The sequence below is a fragment of the Ursus americanus genome, chromosome 30 (assembly GCF_024610735.1).
Source record: "Ursus americanus isolate L20-20 chromosome 30, mUrsAme1.1.p, whole genome shotgun sequence".
Taxonomy (NCBI): domain Eukaryota; kingdom Metazoa; phylum Chordata; class Mammalia; order Carnivora; family Ursidae; genus Ursus; species Ursus americanus.
The window spans coordinates 12,281,430-12,308,055 of NC_142156.1; the positions used below are offsets into that span (position 1 = coordinate 12,281,430).

General features: G+C 45.5%; 1 protein-coding gene across 4 annotated transcripts in view; it reads left to right on the forward strand.

Annotated features, from left to right (window-relative positions):
• Positions 1-26,626, forward strand: part of FBXO21 (F-box protein 21) — a 47,114-nt gene that overhangs the window by 12,294 nt on the left and 8,194 nt on the right. The window contains exons 5-12 of one of the 4 annotated variants that reach the window (XM_087857310.1): positions 1,048-1,194; positions 1,498-1,634; positions 2,565-2,701; positions 11,011-11,190; positions 12,751-12,883; positions 19,217-19,428; positions 20,931-21,088; positions 25,655-26,537. In XM_087857310.1, the coding sequence (XP_087713436.1) occupies positions 1,048-1,194; positions 1,498-1,634; positions 2,565-2,701; positions 11,011-11,190; positions 12,751-12,883; positions 19,217-19,428; positions 20,931-21,088; positions 25,655-25,746 (1,196 nt within the window). In that variant the 3' untranslated portion in view covers positions 25,747-26,537. Of the gene's footprint in view, positions 1-1,047; positions 1,195-1,497; positions 1,635-2,564; positions 2,702-11,010; positions 11,191-12,750; positions 12,884-19,216; positions 19,429-20,930; positions 21,089-25,654; positions 26,538-26,626 lie in introns of those variants that run through there. The other 3 variants (XM_045776001.2, XM_045776011.2, XM_045776019.2) reach the window with 3 other exon arrangements.

A 26,626-nucleotide genomic window follows, 5' to 3' on the forward strand; every position in this document is an offset into this window, starting at 1 on the left:
CGCTTATTTATGAAGACGATGACTTCTTTTTCGTCTCCAAATATAAAGTAATATTATGATTTTCAGTAACTTCCAAATCAGTGCTTAGGCCCTGGGTAGCCATTGAAGGTTTTTGAGCAAGTGGAAGTCAGCTCCAGGGTTTCGATCCTTGGTGACTGACAAGAATAATTTGATAGTATTAACACAGTCTAGGAATCATAGCATTAGGATGGAATGGACTTCAGCCAACAGGTGAGGAAACCATCCCAAGAAAGCCCAGGAGCCAATCCCTAGCTAAGGGGCAAAATTAGGATGGGGGTCCAGGTCTCTTGAGGCCTGCTTTCAGCTCCTTGCAGTGTGAGTAGGGGGTCAAGAACCTGACCTCTTGAGTTTAAAGTGACTCAAAAAAAAAAAAAAATAGTTCTAACTGCAGCTTCTCAAGTGAAAATGTCTTATAACCAAATGATCAAATTAGCCCTTTGGCATCTGGTTAGAAAATGGCCTGAAGTAGTAAAGAGCTCAGCTGGGTTCCAGAGACCGTGACTCCAGTGTACTTTGTACAGTCTTTAGCTGCAGATTTCCTGAGTGTCAGTGTTTCTCCAATTCGAAAATAAAGTTCTCTCCAAAGTTCATTTACTGTTTCACCTTTGAAGGGTACAGTTTGTAGAAATCCCTCAATGAGGGCTTTCAACTTTTTTTTTTTAAGTAAAGGGGCTATCTTATGCCATTATGTTTTCAGAGTTACTGGAAAGAGCTTTATAGCATTTATTTCTCTCTGTAATAGAATATGGGAATATGCTGTGTATTATGCTGTTTTTTGAGTCCATAACCTGTAAGGGAGGGTTTGGTTTATTTTTTAAAAATAAGTAAATGAAGTGTTTAAACTCCTTCATCATCAGAATGTGGCTCCTTCTTCATGTAGTGGCTGCAAGGTCTGTCAGCCACGAACAAAGCTTATCTGCGAGGATGGTGCAGAGAACTATGGGCCCAGGTGTCTGGGCTAAATGACCAACTGAGAGGAAAGGGGTAGAAATAGGAACTTACTCAGTAATTGCTGTTCATTTTCAGGTGCTGTATATATCGACCAGTACTGCAATCCTCTTTCTGACATCAGCCTCAAAGATATCCAGGCCCAGATTGACAGCATCGTGGAGCTTGTTTGCAAAACCCTTCGGGGCATCAACAGTCGACACCCCAGCTTGGCCTTCAAGGCAGGTGTGGAATTGCTTTGGATCCAACAGTCTTTGCAAAAGAAAACCTAGCGGAGCGATTGGTGGATTTGAGAAACTCTGTAGGGTGTTTCTGTTATGTCACCAGGAAAGCAGTTAATGACACCACCACATGTTCACCTGGAAACGTGAAACACTTTAAGTTCATTTTCGTTTCTCTACCCTGCACTGGCAACACCTGTTGGGTCCTGTTGGGACACTGCCAGTGTCTGCGTGGTACAGGTTATTTGGGACACTGGTCTCAACTTGGGGAGTGCTTGTGTCCTCAGAGTAGATCTCTGTGTTTCAGGTGAATCCTCCATGATAATGGAGATAGAACTCCAGAGCCAGGTGCTGGATGCCATGAACTATGTTCTTTACGACCAGCTCAAGTTTAAGGGGAACCGGATGGATTACTACAATGCCCTCAACTTGTACATGCACCAGGTAAATGCGGGTGAATTCAAACAGAATAATATTTTTTAAGGTCGTGTCTGAGCAGTTGTATCATTTTTGAGGGCAAATGCATTGTCTTTTCATCTCTCAATGCCCAGTGAACCTCATTTTTGCCTCTGCCATCAGGATATTGCTATGAATTTTTATTTATTCTGTGAAAACGCTTGAGATCATTTCCTGTCTAGAAATAGGTATCTCTCTGACTTTGGTCAGTTTGTATCTTACGAACACAAAACTGAAACTAATCAGGCCTGCTTTCTGCACTGGCCTCTAGAAGGGTTGGAGGAAATTTGGCCAGCCATACCTTGATACTTAGTTTTTATGTGCTTCATCCTTGACACCGTTTTCAGATCTACTCTGTTGCCCTGTATGCTACCTTAATTTTTTTCTGTCGTATTATACACGCTTTCCTTGAAATGGCCTTCCATTCTTCTTGGAAGAAGAACATCCTAAATCACAGGTCTGCAAACTGTCTCTGTCAAGGGCCAGACGTTTCGGCTCTGCAGGCCATGTGCTGTGTGTCCTCTTTGCTCACGTCTGCCATTGAAGTTGAAGGCACGGACATTGCAAAAACGAACAAGTGTGGCTGTGTTCCCGTGAAACCTGTATGGACATGGAAATTTGAATTTCATGTAATTTTTGTGTGTCACGAAATAGTATCCTTTTGACTATTTTTCTAAACACTAAAGTATGTTAAAACTCTTATGCAGGCCGTATAAAAACAGGCAGTGGACTAGATTTGGCCCACAGACTGCAGTTTGCAGACCCCTGATCTAAATAAATCAAATATCCGTCCACTTACACCACAAAAACCTAGCGTCAGTCCTGATGCACGGTGGGTGCCCCGTAAGAACTTAACATTGAAGGAATGATGAGGCATGGTTCCTTTCCGTGAGGCTAAAGGATTGTTTTCTCCTTTAGGTTTTGATTCGCAGAACAGGAATCCCGATCAGCATGTCTCTGCTCTACTTGACAATTGCCCGGCAGTTGGGGGTCCCGCTGGAACCTGTCAACTTCCCCAGTCACTTCCTGTTAAGGTGGTGCCAGGGTGCAGAAGGGTGAGTCACCTATCCTACGTTGTGATTGGGCCTCAGGAATCAGCCCCGCGGTGCTGAGAGGAAATGCAGTAACAGAACAGAGGTTCGCCAGAGCACTAGGGGTGGGCCCACTGTCTGGTTCCTTGGCCGTCAGTGTCGGGATTCTGGTTCTGGGAGAAGGGCACTCTGGATCTTCTGTATTATTTCTTAAAGCTGCCTGTGAATTTGTAGTTCTCTCCAAGTAAGTATATTTAAAGAGTAGGACTAGGAGTTCAGGGTTTAGGTGGATCTCTAAGTCCCTTGTTGCAAAGCAGATCAGAGCAAAGAGATTTTTGTTTTGTTTTAAGGAATTTTGCTTTTTAATTTTTTTTTAAGTTTTATTTAAATCCCACTTAGTTAACATGCAGTATAAAATTAGTTTTAGGGGATTTAGCACTTCTATAGCATACCCAGCGCTCATCACCACAAGTGCACGCCTTAATCGCCATCACCTGTTTCACCCTTCCCACTCACCCCCACTCGCCCCCACTCACCCCCCCTCTGGTAACCATCAGCTTGTTCTCTTGTTAACATTTTGTTTCTTGGTTTGCCTCTCTTCTTTTCCCCCTTTGCTCGTTTGTTTGTTAAATTCCACATATGAATGAAATCATATGGTATCTGTCTTGCTGTGACTGACTTATTTCGCTTAGCTTTATACTCTAGATACATCCATGTTGTTGCAGATGGCAAGGTTTCATTCTTTTTTATGGCTGAGTAATATTCCATTGTGTATAAGTATACCACTTCTTTCTTCACTTACCTGTTGATGGACACTTGGGCTGTTTCCACAGTTTGGCTATTGTAGACAATGCTGCTATAAACATCAGAATGCATGTATCCCTTCGAATTAGTGTTTTTGTACTAATTTTGTACTAGTGCAATTGCTGGGTCATAGGTTAGTTCTATTTTTAATTTTTTTTTTGAGGAACGTCCATACCATTTCCCACAGTGCCTGCACCAGTTTGCATTTCTACCAACAGTGCAAGAGGGTTCCCCTTTCTCCACATCTGCACCAACACCTGTTGTTTGCCATGTTGCTGAGTTGAGCCATTCTGACTGGTGTGAGGTGATAAGCTCGTTATGGGTTTGATAATGAGTGATACTGAGCATTGTGTCATGGGTCTGTTGGCCATCTGGATGTCTTCTTTGGGAAGATGTCTATTCATGTCTTCTGCCCGTTGTTTAACTGGATCATTTGTATTTTGGGTGCTGAGTTTTATAAGTTCTTTTTTTTTTTTTTTTTTTTTAATCTCCACACCCAACGTGGGGCTCAGACTCACAACCCCGAGATCACGAGTTACACGCTTCACTGACTGAGCCAGCCAGATGCCCCAATACAAGTTCTTTATAGGTTTTAGATCTTAACCCTTTATCAGATATGTCATTTGCAAATATCTTCTCCCATTCCTTAGGTTGCCTTTTGGTTTTGTTGATTGTTTCCTTCTCTGTGCAGAAGCTTTTTATTTTGATGAAATCCCAGTAGTGTATTTTTGCTTTTGTTTCCCTTGCCTCAGAAGACGTATCTAAAAAGAAGTTGCTATGGCTGATGTCAAAGAGGGTACTGCCTTTGTTCTCTAGGATTTTAATGGTTTCATGTCTCACATTTAGGTCTTTCATCCATTTTGCATTTATTTTTGTGTTTGATTCTTTTGCATGTTGCTGTCCAGTTTTCCCAACACCATTTGTTGAAGAGACTGTCTTTTTCCCCACTGGATATTCTTTCCTGCTTTGTCAAAGTTTAATTGACCATATAATTGTGGGTTTATTTCTGGGTTTTCTATTCTGTTCTGTTGATCAATGTGTCCGTTTTTGTGCTGGTGCCATACTGTTCTGATCACTATAGCTTTGTAATGTGCTTGAAGTCTGGAATTGTGATGCTTCCAGCTTTGCTTTGCATTTTCAGGGTTGCTTTGGCTATCTGGCGTCTTTCATGGTTCCATACAAATTTTAAGATTGTTTGTTCCAGCTCTGTGAAAAATGCTGTGGGTATTTTGATAGGGGTTGTATTAAATGTGTAGATTGTTTTGGGTAACACAGACATTTTAATAATATTTGTTCTTCTGATATATGAGCATGGAATGTCTTTTCATTTTTTTGTGTTCTCTTCAATTTCTTTTCTTTTTTTTTTTAAGATTTTATTTATTTGACAGAGAGAGACAGTGGGAGAAGGAATACAAGCAGGGGGAGTGGGAGAGGGAGAGGCAGGCTTCCCTCTGAGCAGGGAGCTTGATGTGGGACTCAATCCCAGGACCTGGGATCATGACCTGAGCCGAAGGCAGATGCTTAACGACTGAGCCACCCAGGCGCTCCTGAATGATTCTTTTAATGTATTGGATTTGGTTTGCTAGTATTTTGTTGAGAATTTTTTTTTTTATGATTTTATTTATTTATTTGACAGAGACAGCCAGCGAGAGAGGGAACACAAGCAGGGGGAGTGGGAGAGGAAGAAGCAGGCTCCTAGCAGAGGAGCCTGATGTGGGGCTCGATCCCAGAATGCTGGGATCACACGCTGAGCCAAAGGCAGACGCTTAACGGCTGCGCCACCCAGGCACCCTGTTGAGAATTTTTGCATCCATGTTCATCAGGGATATTAGCTTGTAGTTTTGTTTTAAGATTTCATTTATTTATTTATTTGTGATGGCACGCACACACATGCACCAGTGTGGGGAGGGACAGAAGGAGAGGGAGAAGGACAAGCAGACTCCATGCTGAGTGTGGAGCCGGACACAGGGCTCAATCTCACGACCCTGTGATCATGACCCAAGCCGAAATCGAGTCTGATGCTCAACTGACTGAGCCACCCAGGCACCCCTGTAGTTCTTTTTTAGTAGAGTTTTTATCTGGTTTTAGAATCAGGGTAATGCTGGCCTCATAGAAGGAGTTTGGAAGTTTTCCTTCCTTTTCTGTTTTTTGGAATAGTTGGAGAAGAATAGGTAGTAATTCTTCTTTAAATGTTTAGTAGAATTTACCTGTGAAGCCATCTGGCCCTGGACTTTTCTTTGTTGGGAGATTTTTTGTTTTATTACTGATTCAGTCTCTTTGCTGGTTATTGCTCTGTTCAAATTTTCTATTTCTTTCTGTTTGTTTTGGTAGTTTATATGTTTCTAGGAATTTATCCATTTCTTCCAGATTGTCTGATTTGGTGGCATACAATTTTTCATAATATTCCATAATTGTATGTGTTTCTGTGGTGTTGGTTGTTATTTCTCCTGTCTCGTTTGTGATTTTTATTTTGTGATTTTTATTTATTTGGGTCCTTTCTCTTTTTGATAAGTCTAGCTGGAAGTTTATCAATTTTATTAATTTTTTCAAAGAACCAGTACCTGGTTTCATTAATCTGTTCTACCATTTTTTGTTTTTATTTTTGTTTTTTTGGTTGGTTTGTTTGTTTCTGTATCATTTATTTCTGCTCTAATCTGTCTTATTTCCCTTGTTCTGCTGACTTTAGGTTTCATTTCTTGTTCTTTTTCCAGCTCCTTTAGGTGTAAGGTTAGATTGTTTATTTGGGCTTTTTCTTCTTAAGGTATTGTATTGCTGCACTGCTATATACTTCCCTCTTATGACCACCTTTGCTGCAACCCAGACGTTTTGGACAGTTGTGTTTTCATTTTCATTTATTTCCATGTATTTTTTAAATTTCTTCTTTGAGTTCCTGGTTGACCCATTCATTGTTTAGTAACATATTACTTAATCTCCACATATTTGTGGTCTCTCCAAATTTTTTCTTGTGGTTGACTTTAAGTTTCATAGTGTTGTGGTCAGAAAAGATGTATGGTATGCTCTCAATCTTTTTGTATTTGTTAAGGCCTGATTTGTGACCCAGTATGTGATGTGTTCTGGAGAATGTCCCATGTGTACTTGAAAAGAATGTGTTTTCTGCCGTTTTAGGATGAAATGTTCTGAGTATATCTGAAGTCCATCTAGATCAAAGAGTTCTTAAAGAAAGTCTTACTTTGTAGTCTTCATAAAATCCACCCCCCCACCAGAGAGAGAAGGAGGGAGGCGGGAGGGTAGGGAAGGAGATGGGGGAGAGGACAGGGTGGCCATTTCTTACTCATGTGCAGAGCAATTGCTCCATTTCTTATCAGCGGGAGCTTAGATTTTCTGAAAGAAAACAGTTCATCAAGGAGGCAGAACTATCTTCTTATTAAATGTGCCATTTAGAGGAAAAAGGAACAATGTTATTTAATTATATCCTGTTCTTTGAATGACCGTGATACCCTCTGATGACTGGAGTAATAGAAAATACCTGAGCTTTGAAGTTGGCTTCTTCTGAGCCTCAGTTTTTTACTTTGTGAAAATGGAGCACATGTTTTTCAAGTAGTTTGGAGGATTGAGATGACCCGGCACTTTATACACCTAGTAGAATTTGTGACACATACCTAGAAGAAAGGTATAGCTTATCTCTGTATTTTGTGGGGTTTTTTTAAAGATTGATTTATTTGAGAGAGTGTGGACACGCATAAGTTTGGGGAGGGGAGAAGGCGAGGGAGAGGGAGAACCTCAAGCAGATTCCACGCTCAGCTCAGCGTGAAGCCCGACTCGGGGCTCCATCCCAGGACCCTGAGATCATGACCTGAGCCAAAATCAAGAGTCAGACATCCGCTCAACCAGCTGAGCCACCTACGCGCCACACTCGTCTATATTTCTACACCTAGTTTAAGAAATAAAACACGTATCATTGGAACCTCCTAGGTATGCTTCCTCATCCCCTTCTTCCTCCTTGCTCTGCAGAGATACCCACTAGTTATCTGAAAGTTTTGTTATTTCCATGCAAATTTTTGTAGTTCATTACATATGTATATTTCCTTAAATGGTATATATGGGCTTCCCTTCTTTTCCAAATATTTGTTTCTAAAAATGTGTTGCATGGCTTTTTTTTTTGGACAGCAGACACCCATTTTCTGTTATTGTAAATGGGAAATATGCTTTTTCAGCCCATTCTCTCTCTCTAAATAACCCAACCAATTTCTCCAAATACCTCAAAAATGTTCTTAAAGTGCCATGTAATAATCCACCAAGGATCTCTGCGTGATATAAAGCATTTAAAAGTCCAATTACCGTATTATTTGCCATAGTAACTTATAGCTGGGTACAGTTGTGCGTGGTAACTGTCGTTTTTCCTTAGGCTACAGCAAACGTACACTAGCAGTGCAGCTGAGCAGTGAAGTAATTTGTCAGCACTCCAGGCACCTGGCAGAAGTAAACATGGAGCCCCCTGGCATCAGTGGGGCTGCAGGCCCCCCAAGTCCTCACTTCCACCAGTGTTCCTCGTGCCTTTGGTCTCTGCTCTGTCCCTGCACGAACACCGTATTCTCTTACTTACTGTAACTTTATCATTACTATTTCCTGCTGGTCAGACCTGCATTGAGTTCTTCGAAATTCCCGTGGCTGTTCTTAGCCTTTTGCTCTTCTGTCGATTTAGAATTCATTTACCAGGCTCCTTCAAAAGCCCGTATGGATGTTGGATTGGATTCATAGATGAATGTGAACAATATCGTCAGTGTTTCACTACCGAGTCTGTCTGTGAACATGATACTTCCTTACACATTTGTCTTTAATGTCCTTAAGAAGATTTTATTTATTTACTTATTTATTTACTTTTATTTTTTATTTATTTATTTTTTTTTGTAAAGATTTTATTTATGTGACAGAGAGACAGCCAGCGAGAGAGGGAACACAGCAGGGGAGTGAGAGAGGAAGAAGCAGGCTCCCAGCGGAGGAGCCCGATGTGGGACTCGATCCTGGGACGCCGGGATCACGCCCTGAGCCGAAGGCAGACGCTTTAACGACTGCGCTACCCAGGCGCCCCTATTTATTTACTTTTAGAGAGGGAAGGGGAGAGGGAGAGAGAGAATCTTAAGCGGGCTCCACGCTCAGCTCGGAGCTGGACGCAGGGCTGTCTCATGACCCTGAGATCGTGACCTGGGCTGAAATGAAGAGTTAGACACTTAACTGAATAAGTCACTCAGGTGTCTCCTTAAAACGAATTTATTGTTTTCTTCATGGAGTTCTTTGACTTTTTGTTAGTTTTATTCATTAAGAACCTTAAATGTTTGTTGCTGTTGTAAATGGTCGTTTTTGTGTCTGATTGATATTTAGATACAGATCTGATAATCCCTTTGCTGAATAAATTATTAGAGTTCATTGTGAACTCTTGGGTTTTCTGTGTAGAGTGTCATATTGCCTGTGAATCGTGACAGTTTTTCTTTTCTTCCTAGCCTTTGTACATTTCTGTTTCTTGTACTTACTCTGCTGACTGGGTCCTCTTGCACAAAGTTGAGTAGAAACAGTGATAGCAGGTACCCTTGTCTACTAGGTAGGACTTTAGGTGGAATGCATTCATTCATTCATTCATTCATTTATTATTTATTTATTTATTCATTTCTTTCCTTCCTTCCTTCCTTCCTTCCTTCCTTCCTTCCTACCTACCTGCCTACCTACCTAAGATTTTATCCATTCAGAGACGCCTGGGTGGCTCAGTCGGTTAAGCATATGCCTTCAGCTCGGGTCCTGATCCCGGGATCCTGGGATCAAGTCCCGCATCGGGGTCCTTGCTCAGCGTGGATCCTGCTTCTCCCTTTGCCTGCTTCTCCCTCTGCCTGCCGCTCCTCTGCTTGTGCCCTCTCTGTCTGACAACTAAATAAAAGCTTTAGAAAAATTATATCCATTCATTTGAGAGAGTGAGAGAGAGAGAGCACACAAGCAGGGGGAGCAGTGGAGGGAGAAGGAGAAACAGACTCCCCACTGAACAGGGAGCCCAATGCAGGACTCGATCCCAGGACCCTGGGATCATGACCTGAGCTGAAGGCAGATGCTGAACCGACTGAGCCACCCAGAGGGACGTAGGTGGAATGCTTTTAAAATTTCACCGATCATCAAACATGATGTTTGGGATATTTCCCTTCATTGGGTTTATCAGACAGAGCTGCCTTCTAAATTTCTAGTTTGCTTCAGTTTTATTAAAAAGTGGGCATTAGGGGTGCCTGGGTGGCTCAGTCGTTAAGCGTCTGCCTTTGGCTCAGGGTGTGATCCTGGTGTTCTGGGATCGAGCCCCGCATCAGGCTCCTCCGCTGGGAGCCTGCTTCTCCCTCTCCCACTCCCCCTGCTTGTGTTCCCTCTCTCACTGGCTGTCTCTCTCTCAAAAAAAAAAAAAAAAAAGTGGGCATTAGTTTTTTTTTTCCCTAAAAACTCCTTTCTTTGTCAACTGATACAATCAAATGGTTTTCTCTTTTAGACTGCGTATGCTGAAATAGAATTGTTAGCATTCAATTCTCCTTTTATCCTTGGGGTACATCTATCTTAATCATACGGATTTTTAAAAATACATCGTTATATGATTTGCTCATGTTTTATTGAGGATTTTTGCCTATAAATTTGTGTGTATATGCATGGTTCTCCTAGACTCATAAAGAGAGTTGAAGAGCATCCCTTTTTTGTGGAACATTCCATGTGTCTTGCCACAGAAAGGATATCGATAGGACTCTAGGAAGAAATCTGACTGGGCTTTTTATAGCAGCCCCCAAAAAAATCTCTTAACATGGCTTACAGTGGGCATAAGATCAAAGTGGATCGGCCGCTCAAGAAAAAAAATACGACTCTCCCTGAGACAAAGACCCCCTAAATCCCTTGGGAATCCTCATAGAATGTTCTTGGTAATGCGCTGAGGACAGCTTTATGTAACCTCCTCCCACCACTCCACTCAGCAAGGGCCACCACCGTGTTCAAGAGCATGGTTCATGGAAGGGGCGGCGTGGCCGAGGGCAAGGGCTCCGCTCTCTAGTCTGGCGCAGGCTCCCAGGTGAGCCCTGGCTGCCCACCTGAGCGTGTCTGCAGAGTTGCGGGCAGGGCTCCATGACTTTCCTCATAGACACTAATGGTGCAGATCTGCGGGGTGTGTAGAGGGCCTCGGGCCTTCCATCAGTATTGCTCTCAGCCAAACTTCTAACTGAGAATTTGTAGACCAGGTCAATACATTCTAGTTTGTTCTAGTTTGTTCTCTCTCAAACTTGGTTTAGTCTGGCTTAATCTCCCCCCAAAACTATTTGATGGCATCCATCAGTGCTGTTCCTTAAACGTCTGTGTCCTGCAGTCTTAACGCAGCAGGGCTTGTATAAAGGGTCAGATTTTTAACTTTAAACAAGGCTTTAATATTTTTAGGTAGAAATGCTGCTGTGTTAATATTCAGGCGCTAACTTGAGCTACTTACCGGTGTGGTGGTGGGGTGGTTAGATATTGCCTGGCTCAGCTCCGACCCGAGATCAGGCTGACGACACGTGCCGTTTGCATAGGGCGAGCCTGGACATCTTTGACTACATCTACATCGATGCCTTCGGGAAGGGGAAGCAGCTGACGGTGAAGGAGTGTGAATACCTGATCGGCCAGCACGTGACAGCGGCGCTGTATGGGGTAGTCAACGTGAAGAAGGTGTTACAGCGAATGGTGGGAAACCTTTTAAGCCTGGGAAAGCGGTAAGGTTTTCTTGGTTTTCCAGCACTTGTGCCGAGGGCATGTCTTTGGAGGCGAGGATGGCCTCACCGAGGATTTTATTCGATGCGGCGAGGCCGTGGATGCTGTGGGGCTCAGTTGGGATTATCTACAGCTGCCGACCCACTGCAGGAAGAAACTCATCCCCGTGACACGGTGCCGTCCCGGTTTAAGATGTGCTAAGTGACTCTTCTTTGACACCTTTGCAGTGCACTTGGACAAGCTATCTGTCGTACTGAAAGCATTCTTTAGTAACAGGAATATTTTAGATGAGTAAGGGTTATTTTTCAGGGGCAGGATGTTCTCACGTCCAAGTGCTTTGTCGTCTCTTGATTTATACATTTCTTTTTTCTTTTTTTTTAAAGATTTTATTTATTTAATTGACAGAGAGAGAGAGACAGCCAGCGAGAGAGGGAACACAAGCAGGGGGAGTGGGAGAGGAAGAAGCAGGCTTCTAGCGGAGGAGCCTGATGTGGGGCTCGGTCCCATAACACTGGGATCACGCCCTGAGCCGAAGGCAGACGCTTAACTGCTGTGCCACCCAGGCGCCCCATTGATTTATACATTTCTATCACTTAGATAAGAAAACAAACAAAAGTATGAAACTATTTTGCTTCTCAGTCAAAGGAAATTTGTCTTACAGGGAAAATAGAAGGTTGTGTGTTGGAGTCAGTTTTCTGCCTCATGGTGGAATTCTTTGTTTCTTTTTAAATAGATTTTTTTTATTATTTTATTCTTTTTTTAAGATTTTATTTATTTATTTGACACAGAGACAGCCAGTGAGAGAGACAGCCAGTGAGAGAGAGACAAGCAGGGGGAGTGGGAGAGGCAGAAGCAGGCTCCCAGCAGAGGAGCCCGATGTGGGGCTCGATCCCGGAACGCCGGGATCACGCCCTGAGCCGAAGGCAGACGCTTAACAACTGCGCTACCCAGGCACCCCGATTTTATTTTTTTTTTTAGAAAACTTTAGGTTCATAACAAAACAGAGCAGAAAGTACAGAGAGTTCTATCGCCCCTGCCCTCCTCCCCCCCTTACAGGCTCTCCCGCTATCGCCATCCTGCATCAGAGCTGGACGTTAGTTATGGTTGATGAACCTCCACCGTCGGGTCATTAGCAGAGTCTGCGGTTTACATTTGGCTTCACTCTTGGTGGTGTCCGTTCTGTGGGTTTGGATAAATGACAATGACATGTACCCACCATTGTGGTATCATACAGAACAGTTTTCCTGCCCTAAAAGTCCTCTGTGCTCTCTCTGTTCAGAATTTATTTTTAATTATGTACAGTGTTACTGAGGTGACTATATAATGAAAGTGTTTATTATTTTAATTTAATGCCCATCACCAAAGCAGGGTACAAAAGTTCTATTTCTTCTGGGATTTATTATTATTAAAATCATTGTAACTACTTGCTGAACAGAAAGGAAGTGCCAAAATTAGAAGAGGTGTGGCATTTGTGTCCATTACTTTTACAACCTGGGCCTTGAAAAAGAGGGTCTCGGCTCAGAAGCAAACAGAGTAAGACTGTGATGTATTTCCCCTGCCAGGGAAGGCATCGACCAGTCCTACCAGCTCCTGAGAGACTCGTTGGATCTGTATCTGGCGATGTACCCGGACCAGGTGCAGCTCCTCCTCCTTCAAGCCAGGCTCTACTTCCACCTGGGAATCTGGCCAGAGAAGGTAATTATTTTACTTTGCTGCTTTGCTCTTGTGTTAGAGAGGGACATTCTAGCTTGAAAGGCGGCTCTTGGAAGTTTATCCTCGTATCAGCCTGGATAAACATAAATTGATGCACTCTCCCAGTCTTGACCCATCAAGGGTTTTTTTGTCTCCTTTATTCTAAAAAAATTGGTGATGCTGATAGGAGTTCTCTTTGTGGTCTGTGCCTTAAACACCGAGAACCACAAACAGCGATTCACCCACTGCTGCCCAAACATATGTTGGCCCCAGGTCACCCCGACTCCGCGTAGGGAAGTATAACTTTAAATGTTCCCCGCCCAGCTGTGCTGTTAGCATGGAAACGGACCGTACATAAACACCCCTGTTCGACAAGGAAAAACTGAATCTTGGATGTATTCGGGTCCGGCTGCTGGCCTTGAAGGACTGTCTCTGTCTTGGAAAGCTGCTGAGTTGTGGTACAGTCCCACGTGGGCTTCTCCGTTTCCTTACGGCCCCTGTGGCTAGCGGCAAGCCCTTCGAGAGGGCCGCGGTGACTGCAATCAGAAACGCTCCTCAGCGAGCTGGGGGACGGCAGGGGTGTGAGTCCAGCAGTTCCAGCGTGGGAGCAGCTGTGCATTTCCGTCGTGCCCTGGCTTTGCCATGGGACTATGTTAATAATCCATTTTGTTCAGAGCAGCCTGCCGAGAGAATTTTCGTTCAGGGTGCTCACAGGGGCATTACCATAAAAGCATCTGCTCATGTCATTAGAGAGTGGTAAATAGTTTGACTCCACATTGCACAGATTTAAACTGGCTCATTTATTCCCCACTTCAGAGGTCTAAAATAGTTCTAAGAAAGGGCACATCAGTAGGAAAATCCCGAGGCTCCTATCTTAAGATGCCGTGTGTCGTCCAGGTAGCAGATGTCCTCCCAAAACATCCTGTGATCTGGTAGAACTAGATTGTCTACTGAAGCGACCGTCTACTTCCCAGAACCCCCTTGTCTAGAGCTCAATTGTTTGTTTGTACTTTACATGTTATTTTTGATACTGGGGTCTACATCACTCATTCCTGTCAGTTTTTTCTTTAAGGAATTTCGTGATAATTTGTAGAATCCAGAGACCCTCTCAAAGCATGGTTTTTTATAAGTAAACTGTACTTTAATTACACATCAGCCTTAGAAGGGGTAAAGTGAACCTCTGCTCTGGGGGAAAGTCTGCAGGAGCTCTCACATCCTTACCTTTGATAAGGGACTCAGTTTAGTGCTTACGCTGCCCACTGGGGACGTACCTTAGTGTCCTCCTTGGACGGTCCAGGAGTGCCGTTCCGCCAAGCAGATGTCACTAAAACAAGTTCTAAATTGCTCATGCACACGACACTTTTCTTCACAACAACCATTTATTTGCTTCTGGGAACAAGCACCCAGATGCCCCCTTGTTTGGGAATCAGGAATGCCAAGTGGCTCGTTCCCAGTGCTCCGGTGATGCCCCTCCGTAAGTCTGTCCTTGAGCAAGGGAAGCGACACCTGAGACAGAGCAGCAAAACTGGGGCGCCTGAGGAGGAAGAATGCAGGGGACGCTGAAGCAATTGGAAAAGGCTCCTCTCCAGAACAGGGGTTTGAGTTGGACCTTGGAGGGTGGGAAAGCATTTCAGAGGACAGAAAAGTAGGTTATTCCTGTCCGTGGCACAGAGGTGGGCCAGCTCCATGCTGCTACAGGCCCTCCTGACGAGGGTTTATATACATACACATGTGCATGTAAACCTGAGAGTGTGTGTGTGTGTGTAAGATATTTTTTGAATCAGTTTCTGGATGGCTTGGCATTAGTTTGGCCTTACTACTAGCTAAAAGGGAAACATTTCCAGCTGGGAAGACGGGAAAGTCACCTTGTTTTCAATTGAAGTAAATCAGGAAGAGTTAAGAAACACTGGTCCACTGAGTCACTGTGGCCGAAATGCAGGGCTACTGTGGCTGTGATGGAAAGAGAGTGTAGAATGGTCACATTTTGAGAAGTTGCTGGCACTTACCAGACACCTCCTTTCAACCCTGTGGGGTGGATGCTGGGTTTTTGTCATTCTATAAATAATGAAACCGAGACGGCAGAGGTCGGTAACCTGCTGAGGCCACCCGCACGGGCATTGATGGCTCAGGAGTTGTGGGAGGGCAGTTTGACAGCCGGGCCCACCCTCACACCTCACCCCTGTAGGCCAGCAGGCTACGGGGGAGACAGTAAAGCCAACGTCCAGGCACATTCTGCTTCCTGCTGCCAGACCTCCCTCCTTGTTTTGACCCCTGGCCCTGCCTTCTCCTTTCCTCCTCTGCATCTCGCTGGAAAAGATGTCCTTCCAGTTTTCCAAGGCAACCCCCTGTGCTCTGGATCCCACTCTGTTTTCCTTTGTGTACAACTCCCTATTTCTCCTGTCTGCTGTCAGCGTTCTACTGACTTGAGTATCTCTCATCTTTGGGGAAGAAAACAAAAAGCAGTCCCATGACAGCCCCGCTGGCATTTCCCTGCGGCTGCCTCCTTATCTCTCTCCTCCCCTGCAGGGCTCAAGTTCTGGTGGGCCAGCCGGCCTACGTGCAGCCATGCCCTGTGATGGCCTCCTGCTTGCCTCCCGCGCGTGCCCCGGAACATGGGGATCATTCCTCCTCCATACACACTGCTCTTGCCAAGGGAGCCAATGACCCCGTTTACTGAAACCATTCTTGTTGCCTGATCCATAGATAACTTGTCTTTCCTTATCTCTCTTGATCACTGGGGCCGCTAGCTGCTCAGAACACTCTGTTCCTCTGACTCTGTGGCCCGTGGTTCTCAGGGTCTTGCTAGTTCCTTGTCCTGTGTTTCTTCCCTAGAGGCTCCGCACTGCGGGGTGGTTTCTTAGACTTCTGTTGACTCTACAGCGTTCCCCGAGGTGATGCCACCTGCCCTCCTTGCTTCAGTTACCATCTGTAGGCTGACAGCTCCTGACTGACGTCCTGCCTGGATCCTGGGCCCCAGACTGGCACCTCTCCGTGTCCACTGCATGTCTGCACGTGGCTCTGTCTCCTAGACTATTGCAGAGGCCTCCTGCCTGCTCTTAGACCCTTTGAACCCGCTTTACACACTGCAGCCAGAGTCCTCTTCATAAAATGCTCAAAGCCCTCTGAGTGGCTACCCCAGTGCCTTGCAGATCCGGCTCATTCTCTTCAGTCTGGCTTACTAGGTTCTCGGGGCCTGGCCCTGACTACCTGAGCTTCCTTGGCTCTCAGGGTTGCCCCTTTGGTATTCCACGTCCTCCATTTGTCCCTGTTCTTTTGTTTTGGTCCTTGGCATGGCCTGCAGCGCTGCCTAAAACACCTTTCCTTAGCCCTCGGTCCCATTTGCCAGCTACCTTCTGCTGGGCTTCAGCTTCGGCTTCGCCTCTGAAAGCCCTTCCTCGGCCCCTCCGAGGCTATCAGCTGCCCCCACCCCACCAGTCGTGTGCTCGTCCTTTCGAAGACCTTTTTGTAAGGATACCGTGGCTACTTATCTACTCTGCCTTTGCCATGGACTAGGCTCTCTAAGGGCAAGGACCACATTTGCTTTGTTCTTCACCATAGCTACTCCCCTTGCTCTTAACACCATTCCCACGACGTGGTACGTCCTCAAAAAGATGTTGGAATGAATGATTAAGAAATGACATAACTTCATTAGATAATGAGGAAGAGGCTGTCCCGCTTTTCCAACAAGGAAGACGGTTGGAAACAAACATTAACAGTGAGTGTTTGGAGAACAGACTTGTTTCAGGGGCGGGAGAAAGTGTTCAATTTGGGGTACGTTGGATTTGATACGACCCGGAACCATCGAGGGCAGCTGTCTGAGGGCATTCGGCAGGGGCTTCCCACATCAGCACCCGGTGGCTGAAGCCCCAAAAGCAGCACAGACAAGTGGATATCTGAGGCGTGGAGCCAAGCACATCGTAGAGAGCCACGGGGGAAACCTGTAGTTAGGACAGAACAGGGTGGGCAAGCTCTGCCCCTTGGCCTGTGATGTTTTGTTGAAGACACATCTCAAATAAGGCCCATTTGTTTACTCTGTGTCTCTGGCTGCCTTCCAGCCACGGGGCAGAGAAGAGTAGTTGGGTCAGAGACCATATGGCCCACAAAGCCTGAAGTATTTACTCTCTGGCTCTTTATAGTAAAGGTTGCCAATCATGAGTGATAGCTGCCCCCCCCCATTCTAAGATCTCTACCCCCAAAATTGTGGGCTCCTGGGATTATTGGCCTAGACATTTGGTTGGAGACATCAAGGCAGCCCACCATCAGTGCTGTTTTTCAAGAGCACAGCAGGACCCCATCATGGTATCTTTTCTGTTTCTGGAGGCCGTCATTACCCCTGAACCTTGTCTCCTCCTGATACTCTGAGTGAGTTGGAGACTTCCTCTGTGCTTAGAAGAGTTACATCTGTTCCACTTACCTGCCGGGGAGGGGCTCCTCGTGAGGGAGGGGAGCTGTGTCTGCAGAATGTCATGGAAGTGCCGTCAGAAGTAACTGTAGTCAGCCCTTGTGCAACCTGGGGGTTGGGGTGCTGGCCCCTGATGCAGTTAAAAATCCACATATGACTTGACCCCCCCAGAACTTAACTAGCAGCCTGCCGTTGACCAGAAGCCTTACTGATAACAAATGGTTGATGAACATATTGTACGTGTGATATGAAAACGTACTGTGTTCTTACAATAAAGTAAGCTAGAGGAAAGAGAGTGTTACTAAGAAAATCACAAAGAGGAAATAGATTTACAGCCCTGTACTAGAACCAGTCCTCGGGTAAGTGGACCCATGCAGTTCAAACCGTGTTGTTCAAGGGTCAGCTGTACTTGGAACTGCGTACGGGAGCACAAGGGAAGCAACATGCAAGCATAGGACATAGAAACTCACCATTCAAATCCCATGCTTTTTGCTACAAAGGATACATACTGTTCGTGTCCCCCGACTGAAAGCACACCACTAGAGGTGGGATGTGGGTGGAAACCGGCTCTCAGTTGCTACTGGCTGAAGCTGCCTTTGAGGTGCTTAGGGTCATACCGTTCAGTCCATTTTCCTAACAGTGAATGAAAATGCTCCTGCTTTCGCTTTGGTAAAATGGTGGCTGAGACCTCAGATTTAGAGTCCGCCTCGGGTCCGCATCCTCCCTCCCCTCACAGCCCTGGGACGTCAGGCAAGTTCCTTAACTTCGCAGTGCCTGATTCCTCTTCCGGAAGTCCGCACTGATGGTACTGCTGACCTTCAGCTTGGGAGGAGTAAAGGAAGTAAGAGACGTGACCGGCTGGGTACATTGATCAGCGGAGAAGCAGTGCTCAGTAAATACTGAGATCCTGCAAGTCTCAGTCTGGAAGGCAAGATTAGGTTTCCGAATAACATCCTACTACATTGCGAAAAACTAGTTTTCACAACACTTTTACTGGGTCAAAATATATCAGGAAATAGGACAGTTATTAATCATCTTTTGATAAGTGAATAAACTAATTTAAAGGTAAAACCAGCCAGTTTGACGGATCTGGGGCTAGAATCCAGGTCATTCTGTCTGCTCGCGTGCTCTGTCTTAGAACTCCGTAAAGAGGAGAGATCCTGTTCCCCAAGGGGGAACATGTCCGAGAGCCTCTGCTGAATGCTGTCATAGAATGGGTGCTGGGTGATTGTGTGTCTGTGTAAAACTTTATTTGATTTTGCATTTTTCCTAAGAGGCACCGTGTAGAGTAGGAAAAATCGTGACCTTGGAGTCAGACAGTTCTGCTCACGGCTTAGTCCTTTCCGTTCCACAGAGACGTGGTTTCTCCTTGCCCACTGGAGCACAGCGTTGCACTGGGAGTTGGAGTAATTGAAACGCTCAGTACGTGCTCAGAACCTGAGACACGTCTTCATCAGCTCAGCTAATTTGCATCACTCCGGTGGCTTTTTTGTCCCTTCCACCTTTTGCAGCAGAGGCAGCTCTGTCAAATGGCCCCTTGGTCTGGACCGAAGCAGCTTTGCAGTTCTTTTACCTCCCAGTTGACGAGTGGCAGATTAAAATTGTCTCCTTTTGGTGTATGAAAATCGAGATCCCCACACTTGACCAAGAGTGTTAGAATCTTCGAGAGTTCCCTAATCCAGACGTGCCCGTGGGTGGCAGGCCCTGGCCTCCTACCCTATGCTTATTCCAGCACGTTGTGTTCCTCAGTAACTCCTGTGTTCCCACTGGCTGGAAGGTCTGGGGCCGGTGCCCAGCCTTAGAAGGGAGACCACCAGCTCACAGCCACGTGGGCCAGCAGCATGGCCCCGCCTTGCCGTCCTTTGCCAGGTTATGTAGATCTAAATCCCGTGCTGCGAAAAAGAAAAGGCCTAAATGAAAATATTATCTCCTAGTCTTTCTGTCTTGTCTTGAAGGTGCTTGACATCCTCCAGCACATTCAAACCCTAGACCCCGGGCAGCACGGGGCGGTGGGCTATCTGGTGCAGCACACGTTAGAGCACATTGAGCGCAAGAAGGAGGAGGTGGGCGTGGAGGTGAAGCTGCGCTCCCATGAGAAGCACAGAGACGTCTGCTACTCCATTGGGCTCATTATGAAGCATAAGAGGTGAGTGCCTGTGGTGTCCGTCCCCACGCGGCTGCAGAGGACGCGCGGCGTGCCCCCGAGCACGCTTCTCAGGAGCCACCGCGTCTGAGTGTCCACCGCAGAAACTACCGGAGGCTGAACTGGTCTGAACTGGATCTACTCTTTTTGTTTTGTCAGAAGGGACTCGCTTTCCTAACTGCGAGTCTTCTAACGGACGATTTGTAAGCAGCAGGTTTTTTCTCTCATTTCCTCATTGTCCTGTTGCTTCTTTTCATCTCCATCCCCTTGAATCTGAGTTGCGGGTAGGGTCCGGTGGGTTGTAGGGCATGCGCGTGGTCGATTACTAGGCGAAATTAAACTGTCTCCATGGCAACTGTGCTGAATGTCTCCTTGGCAGGCTCGGAGCAGGCTAGGAGGGGAGGGTTCCTGTTCTCACTGACCTGTGTTCTTGCCAGACCTTTGAGAATGCACTTACATAGTGAATGACAAACAGTATTTCTTTGTGGTTTTCGTTTGCATTTCCCTGATTGCAGTCTGATTATGCAGATTGACTAGTAAATGTACAAAAAGCAGCTCCTTCAGGTTTCCTTTTATGAAGCACCTCTTCAAGTACTCTTATTTTTCACCTGAGTTATTTGTCTTTCTTGTTGGTTCATAGTCCTGTGTCCTGCTGCTGGTTTCTATATGCGTATACATTGCAAATACCTTTTCCTGATTTGGGGCTAGCGTTCTTCATTCTTCATTCTTCATTGCATCCTTTTTTTTTTCAACTGCATTATGGAAGTTTCAGACATATATCAGTGGAGACGAGTAGAGTGAACTAGGGGATGCTCCTGTAGCCAGTTTCAGCCATTGTGAGGGTCAGCCTTCACTGTCCCCACCCCCACCTCCAGACGTCATTCTTTCTGTAGCTGTTGCACTATATGTACCTAAAAGGTAAAGGCTTGCTGCGTTGTTTAAAAATACATTTACCATCCTCTTGTCGTATCTAAGGAAAGACAGACAATCCCTTTACCTCGTCACATCAGTCTAGTCAGAGTTGTTCTTGCCCTCGTCACCCTGTATGTTTTTAACAGTCTGCTTGAATCTGGCTCCTGTAACGCTGTTAAACTGATTGATTGCTGTTAGGGACTGAATTTTTCATAGCTGGTTTAGGAATCTTAAAGCTGTCCTGTGTCATGAAGTATCTTAGGAATTCTACATTTTGTATCTAGGCCTTTGTTCCACTAATACTGTTCATTGCTCTCAGGCCTGAGTCTTGATAGCCGTTCCATTTGGATGACCCGTTGTTGTCCCATGACGGTTGGTTGAAGTTTATTCTTTTCCAGCTGAGGTGCTATGTTGATAATAAGAGGGGCTTATAAAGGGGGCCAAGAGTGTCCTGAAAAATGCTTAACAGGGACCAACGCAGGTAAGCTTATAAGGACATGAGCTTCAGAGAACCAAGCCATTATTTTTATATCCCATAGTCGCCGTGATCGGGTCCTGGGGAACTGATTTGCCGCTGCTCTTATGTTGATTAGGTATGGCTATAACTGTGTGATCTATGGTTGGGACCCCACCTGCATGATGGGACACGAGTGGATCCGAAACATGAACGTCCACAGCCTGCCTCATGGCCATCATCAGCCTTTCTATAATGTTCTGGTGGAGGATGGTTCTTGTAGATATGCAGCGCAAGGTAAGTAGCTAGGTCTTTTGTACCTGTAATGACACAGGCACATCTTAAGCACACATTTGATACTGTGGGCACAGTCATCAGTGTTATTTAGAGATGACAGTTGTCCCATGGCTAACCTCATCAGGCCAATACTCTGCTAAACATGGATAGGTGTGCCCTAGAGTGGCCATGCCATGGGTTAAATAGTCACCGCCCCCAGATTCTCCTCTCCATCACCACCATACCCAGGACCCTGTTCCAGTGCTGTTGCCAACCTCTGTTCTGATTGGTCATTACCTTTGCCAATCAAATTCCCGAAAGTCTTGCTTGCCGGGCCCTGCAGTTGGCTCCCTGCAGGCAGAGAAGGCCAGCCTGTGCCCTGCCCCTATGGCCTGTTGGAGCTGGAGGGCAATGAGTGGACACTGCTGGGGGGACTACCCTAGCACCTCTGGCATCCTGAGACGAGCGGCCAGCTATGCTCCCCGGAGAAGCCCTCGAGTGGCCACGATGGGAACTGCAGTCCACAGCACTGGCTCCGAGAGCTCCTGGTGCTTGGTCAGCAGGTGCTTCGTGGTGTTTGGGGCCACTGCCAGCCCTGATAGGCGCTAGTCCAGGGGATTCCTGAGGTGGGGACGGATGGGGCCTGCGGAAGCAGGTTAGAGACAGACACCTGCAGTGTGGGTCTCCCTTTTCTTTGTTCCTCCATTTAATGGGATGAATTTCTTACATGGCTACCTGTCAAGGCATTCATTCACAACTTTCATTTTATGAATAAAAATGAACACAAATGAAGGGTGCCCGGCTGGCTCAGTTGGAAAAGCATGCGACTCTTAATGTCGGGGTCATGAGTTCAAGCCCCACGTTGGGTGTAGAGATTACTTAAAAAAAAAAAAAAAGGCCATGAATGCTAATGTAGTTCTGCTCTGTGACAGGCAGTGTTCTGATGTATATTAACTGCATTTGAGAGCTACACTTACTGTTCTCATCATCATACTTGTGTTATATGTGAGGAAACTGAGGCACGTGGGCTCATTCACACTTCAGCGTAACAGAGTATGACTTTGAAGCTAGCACCCTGGCAGAGAGACATGTCCTTAACTGTCATTGCCACACCTTTCCGTGTCTGACCTCAAACGTAGGTTTGACCTAACTCCGTATTGTGTTGGTAAAGGCAGGAACAGAAATATTGGCTGTGTAAAAATCTCAGAAGTATGAGAAGACTAGAAAGTTTCCTATTTGTGTGAATTCATCAGAAGTTGAAAGACAGTTGTATATAGAATCAAGAGAAAGCCTGTTCATTGAGGCTGCAGGTCACTTAACCTCCATCAATATAATGGGACAGTGGTAAGGGAGGGTATGTGTGTGCCCGTGTCAGAGGAAGGGATAACAGATTGTATCTGACTTTTGAAGTTGTGCCATATAAAAAAAAAATCACATAGGGGCGCCTGGGTGGCTCAGTCGGTTGAGCGTCCTACTCTTGGTTTTGGCTCAGGTCATGATCTCAGGGTTGTGGGATCGAGCCCCGTGCCAGGCTCCTGGCTCATCGTGGAGGCGGCTTGGGATTCTTTCTCTCTTTTCCTCTGCCCCTCCTCCATTTGGTTGTGCTCTCTCTCTCAAATTAAAAACAAAACCAAACCAAACCAAAACAAAAACCCATCATACTAACGATGTCTAAAAACCAACAAATGATTTAAAAACTTGACTTTGTGGACTCTTTGCACCCCCACTGATCACTTGGTAAGCATTTCCCATCATATGTCCTAGAACATATTGTAAGAACAAAAGGGACTTCTTCAGTACCGCACGCCAGTGTCCACAGCTCCGCCATGTGTATGCATTTCTTGTGAGGGTTGATACTAAGATGTCCAGTTCTGAGATTTTAGAAACATTTATATTAACTTTAAAATGGGCTTTTCAGAGTCAATAAAACCGGGTATTTGATTTTAGGTGTTCTGAATTTGGTGTCTGTCTTGAAGATTCAGGAATTCATCTTTAACAGATTTAAATAAACATGCAATGTAAAGTTTAGAGTTACGATATGGTAATGACTTCGTAAAAAAAAATTACACTTAATATCTGGTTGTATTTTTACATTCTAAAACTGAGATTGAGCTAATTGATTGTGGGTAATGTTAGCAAGTTGCCTTTTTTAGTTTTAAATTCTGAGGCTTTCAGAAAATCTTGGACGTGAACAGCTGGTATTTGCCTACGAGGGCTGTCCATCTTCTGCCAGCGGTCCCGTCGGCCCGCGGTCACGGTTTCCAAAGTGTCTGCTGCGTGCCAGCTAGGTGCTGCATTACAGGTCCGGGGAGTGCCATGGCCCTGTGCACTTGGAGGTGCTCAGGGGTGCTTCAGGGGCTAAGGGGTTCTTGCGCCACCATCTCTGACTTCTCTGTCCTTCCCCCTCTCCTTGGTCCACTTAGTCCGCAGATGACACCAACTCCATCTCCTGAATATCTGTTGTTTGTGTTTCTGGCTCCTCCCCCATTCCTGGCTCCTCCCCCTCCAGGGCCATAGTTATTCCTTGCCTGCACTGTGCCAGCTTTCTCACTGGCATCTCCCAGACTCCCCTGCAGGGCCCAGAGGTGACCTGGACCCTCCCTCACACCTTCATTTCTGTTCCCACTTCCGTCATACTCCAGCCCAGCAAACTTTGTTATTCCTTGAGACTGTCTTTCTCTCAAGTTTTCACAAAGGTGGTTGTCCCTTACGAACAGGCTCTTTTTTCCCCCCTGCCACTCTCTGACAGAGCTCAGATCGAGTCATCTGTTCCTGCTCTGAGCTCCCTGACACCCCACCCCCTCTGAGTCCTCACACCGTCAGGGGAGTTGCAGCGTTTCCCGTTGAACCATCTGGCTGTCAGTCCAGTAAGCTCCAGGAGTGCAGAGCCACAGCCCAGTCTGCCTGTCCGGTGCTGAGGCCCCGTAGATGTTCACATGTCTCTGACAGAGCAGCTTACAAACGGAAGTGTATGATAATGAGATGAATGTAAGTAGCAGGTTGTTAATAAGATGCTAACTGTTTTTACAACTTGGTTTGAGAGCATTTTTCGAACATGCTTAAAATAGTTATACCCCACACCTTCCATTAGATTGAACAGCTAGCATTTACCGTATTTGTTTCGTCTCTAGATAGAGATTTCAGGTTTTTGCTGAACCGTTTGAGACTATCGCAGACATCAGGACTTAAATTCTGAATCACGCATCTTCTAAGAATAAGACACTTCTCTGCATTACTGTAGTTACATCACCACCCATAGCAAGTGACAGTGATCTGCTCTCTCGTACTGGATCAGCGGTCACATTTTCCAGTCGTCACAGCGTAACTTTGATAGCTGTTGGTTTGTTGTCACATCATGATCCAGCCAGGATTCACACAAGTGATCCCGCACTTGGTTGCTGTGTCTCTAAAGGCATAGTCCTCTCTTAGTAAGACCAGTCAGTTCCTTATTCCTCACTTTGTTTTCTTCCTTTTTCATGTGACTTTCACTTTTCCAAGTGTCCAGGACTGTTGTCTTGTAAATTGCCTAACATTCTGGATCTGTCTCACTTCCCTTGTCTGTATTGTCTGTAAACCGGAAGCTGATCAGGTCTGAGGCTTGATTAGATCAGGTTAATAATTTGGGCTCGAGTGCTTCTTGTCAGATGCATGTGTGTCCTGCGCACGTCTTCTCCAGAGCCCCTTTGATGTTCCACTGTTGGTAGGTGGAGTTTGGTCAGTTGGCTAAGATCCGTGTAAGGGACAGTTTTCCCTTTGCAACTAACACTGTGATGGCCTGCAAATTTCCTGTTCCCCGATAACCATGATCCCTTATTTTGTTTTAGCACCTGTTGACTCTCCTTGCCTAAATTATTATAGGAGAGTTGCAGAATGGTGCTGTTGTTCTCCCTGCTTCTGTAAACAAGAGCTTTCCTGCGACGTCCCCCTCTGCCCCCCTTCCCCCCTCCCCCTCTCTCCCTCCCCACTTATCCCTTTGTTTCTGTCTCTCTCACTTCTACCCCCTCTCCTCCCATAAATTCCTGGATTTTTATTTAGTCAATGTGTTAAAATCATTTGGGACAGTTTATGCTCAGATTAACCCATGTTTAGCCAGAGGGAAACCTTGAGAGGCCAAATTTAAATTTAAAAAACACTGGGGTACCTGGCTGGCTGAGTTGGTAATGCAGCTTTTGACCTCGGGGCCCTGAGTTTGAGCCCCATGTCGGGTATAGAGATTACTTAAAACTAAAATCTTTAAAAAAAAAAAAAAAAAAAAAACTTACTTAAATATATTTTTGAACATTTCTGGGTTAATTTATTTACATCAGATCATTTTGTTTTTAAATTTTTTCTTGATTTAAATTTTCAGCCTATGACTCAGGTAATCCTATTAACTTGGGTAGAGCCCACTGGTGAATGCTTTCCTAATTATAAGCTCTCCACAGTGACTTGAAGAGTGAATTATAAGCCACATCCATGCATGACATCCTCAAATCGTTTTAGTCTGCGTAATTAAGAGCATTTTTTTCTCAATATGTTAGATTATACCTAAATCCAAATAGGGTGATAGACAGCATCTTGCATGTGTTTATCTTTTGTTCCCACTAGGGGGCGTGCTTCAGGACTTTCTGGACACCAGGGAGGAGCAGCACCTTCTGTCTCAGCTTCCCTGTGTACTTCTTAGGTACTGCAGAAAGTGAACATCACAGATGGTCTGAATCCAAGTCAGCTGCCCATATGGGAAGGCTAGGAATTTACTGCAATGTGAAAATCCAGTTCTTGCATGTGTCTTGTAGAGAATGAGCAAACGCCTCAGAGGGTGCCTCACCAAGCGTCAGCTCCCCTTTCCGTCATTTGTCTTATACTTCGGAACGAGTTTCCACCCACGAGCAGTCCGTGACCACCCGCACGTGCTGGCAAGTGCGTGAGGAGGCCCCGTGGGAGGGTGGAGTATACATTTGCAGCCATTTCAGAGGGGCTATGGCTGTTTGTTTTAAACTGTGAATATCTCAAGTGCTCATCCTCCTGTGTCCCAGCAGTGCCACCCCTGGGTCCCTCCCCTGGAGACACTCAAGTGGGTGTCTGTGTTCTTGTTACAATAGGACAAAGGTGTCATTCGTGAAGACTCCCCTGGTAAACCGGGTCTGTCCAAACTGTGGAATGTTAAGCTACAGTTAAACCAATTGCAGATAAATGCTTACAGTGTGCTGGGTATAAACACACCTAAAATAATACCAAATTCTCTTTATATGTAGTTATTTTTAGCTACTTCTATTTGTGTTCACAGAAGAATGTCTAGAAGGATATACTCACAGTGGGTGGTTTCTTCTCGGGAGGGGAGGACTCTACGTGGTATTGCCATAGTTTTATAGAACTAATATTTATGTATCTGGGTAGGTGATTTTATTTTTTTGGTTTTTGGGTTTTTTTTAAGTAAGCTCTATGCCCAGCGTGGGGCTTGAACTCATGACCCTGAGATTGAGTTGCTTGCTCTACCAGCTGAGCCAGCCAGCCGCCCCTGGGTAGCTGAATATTTAAAATAAAATATTTTATTTATTTATTTATTTATTTATTTTTAAG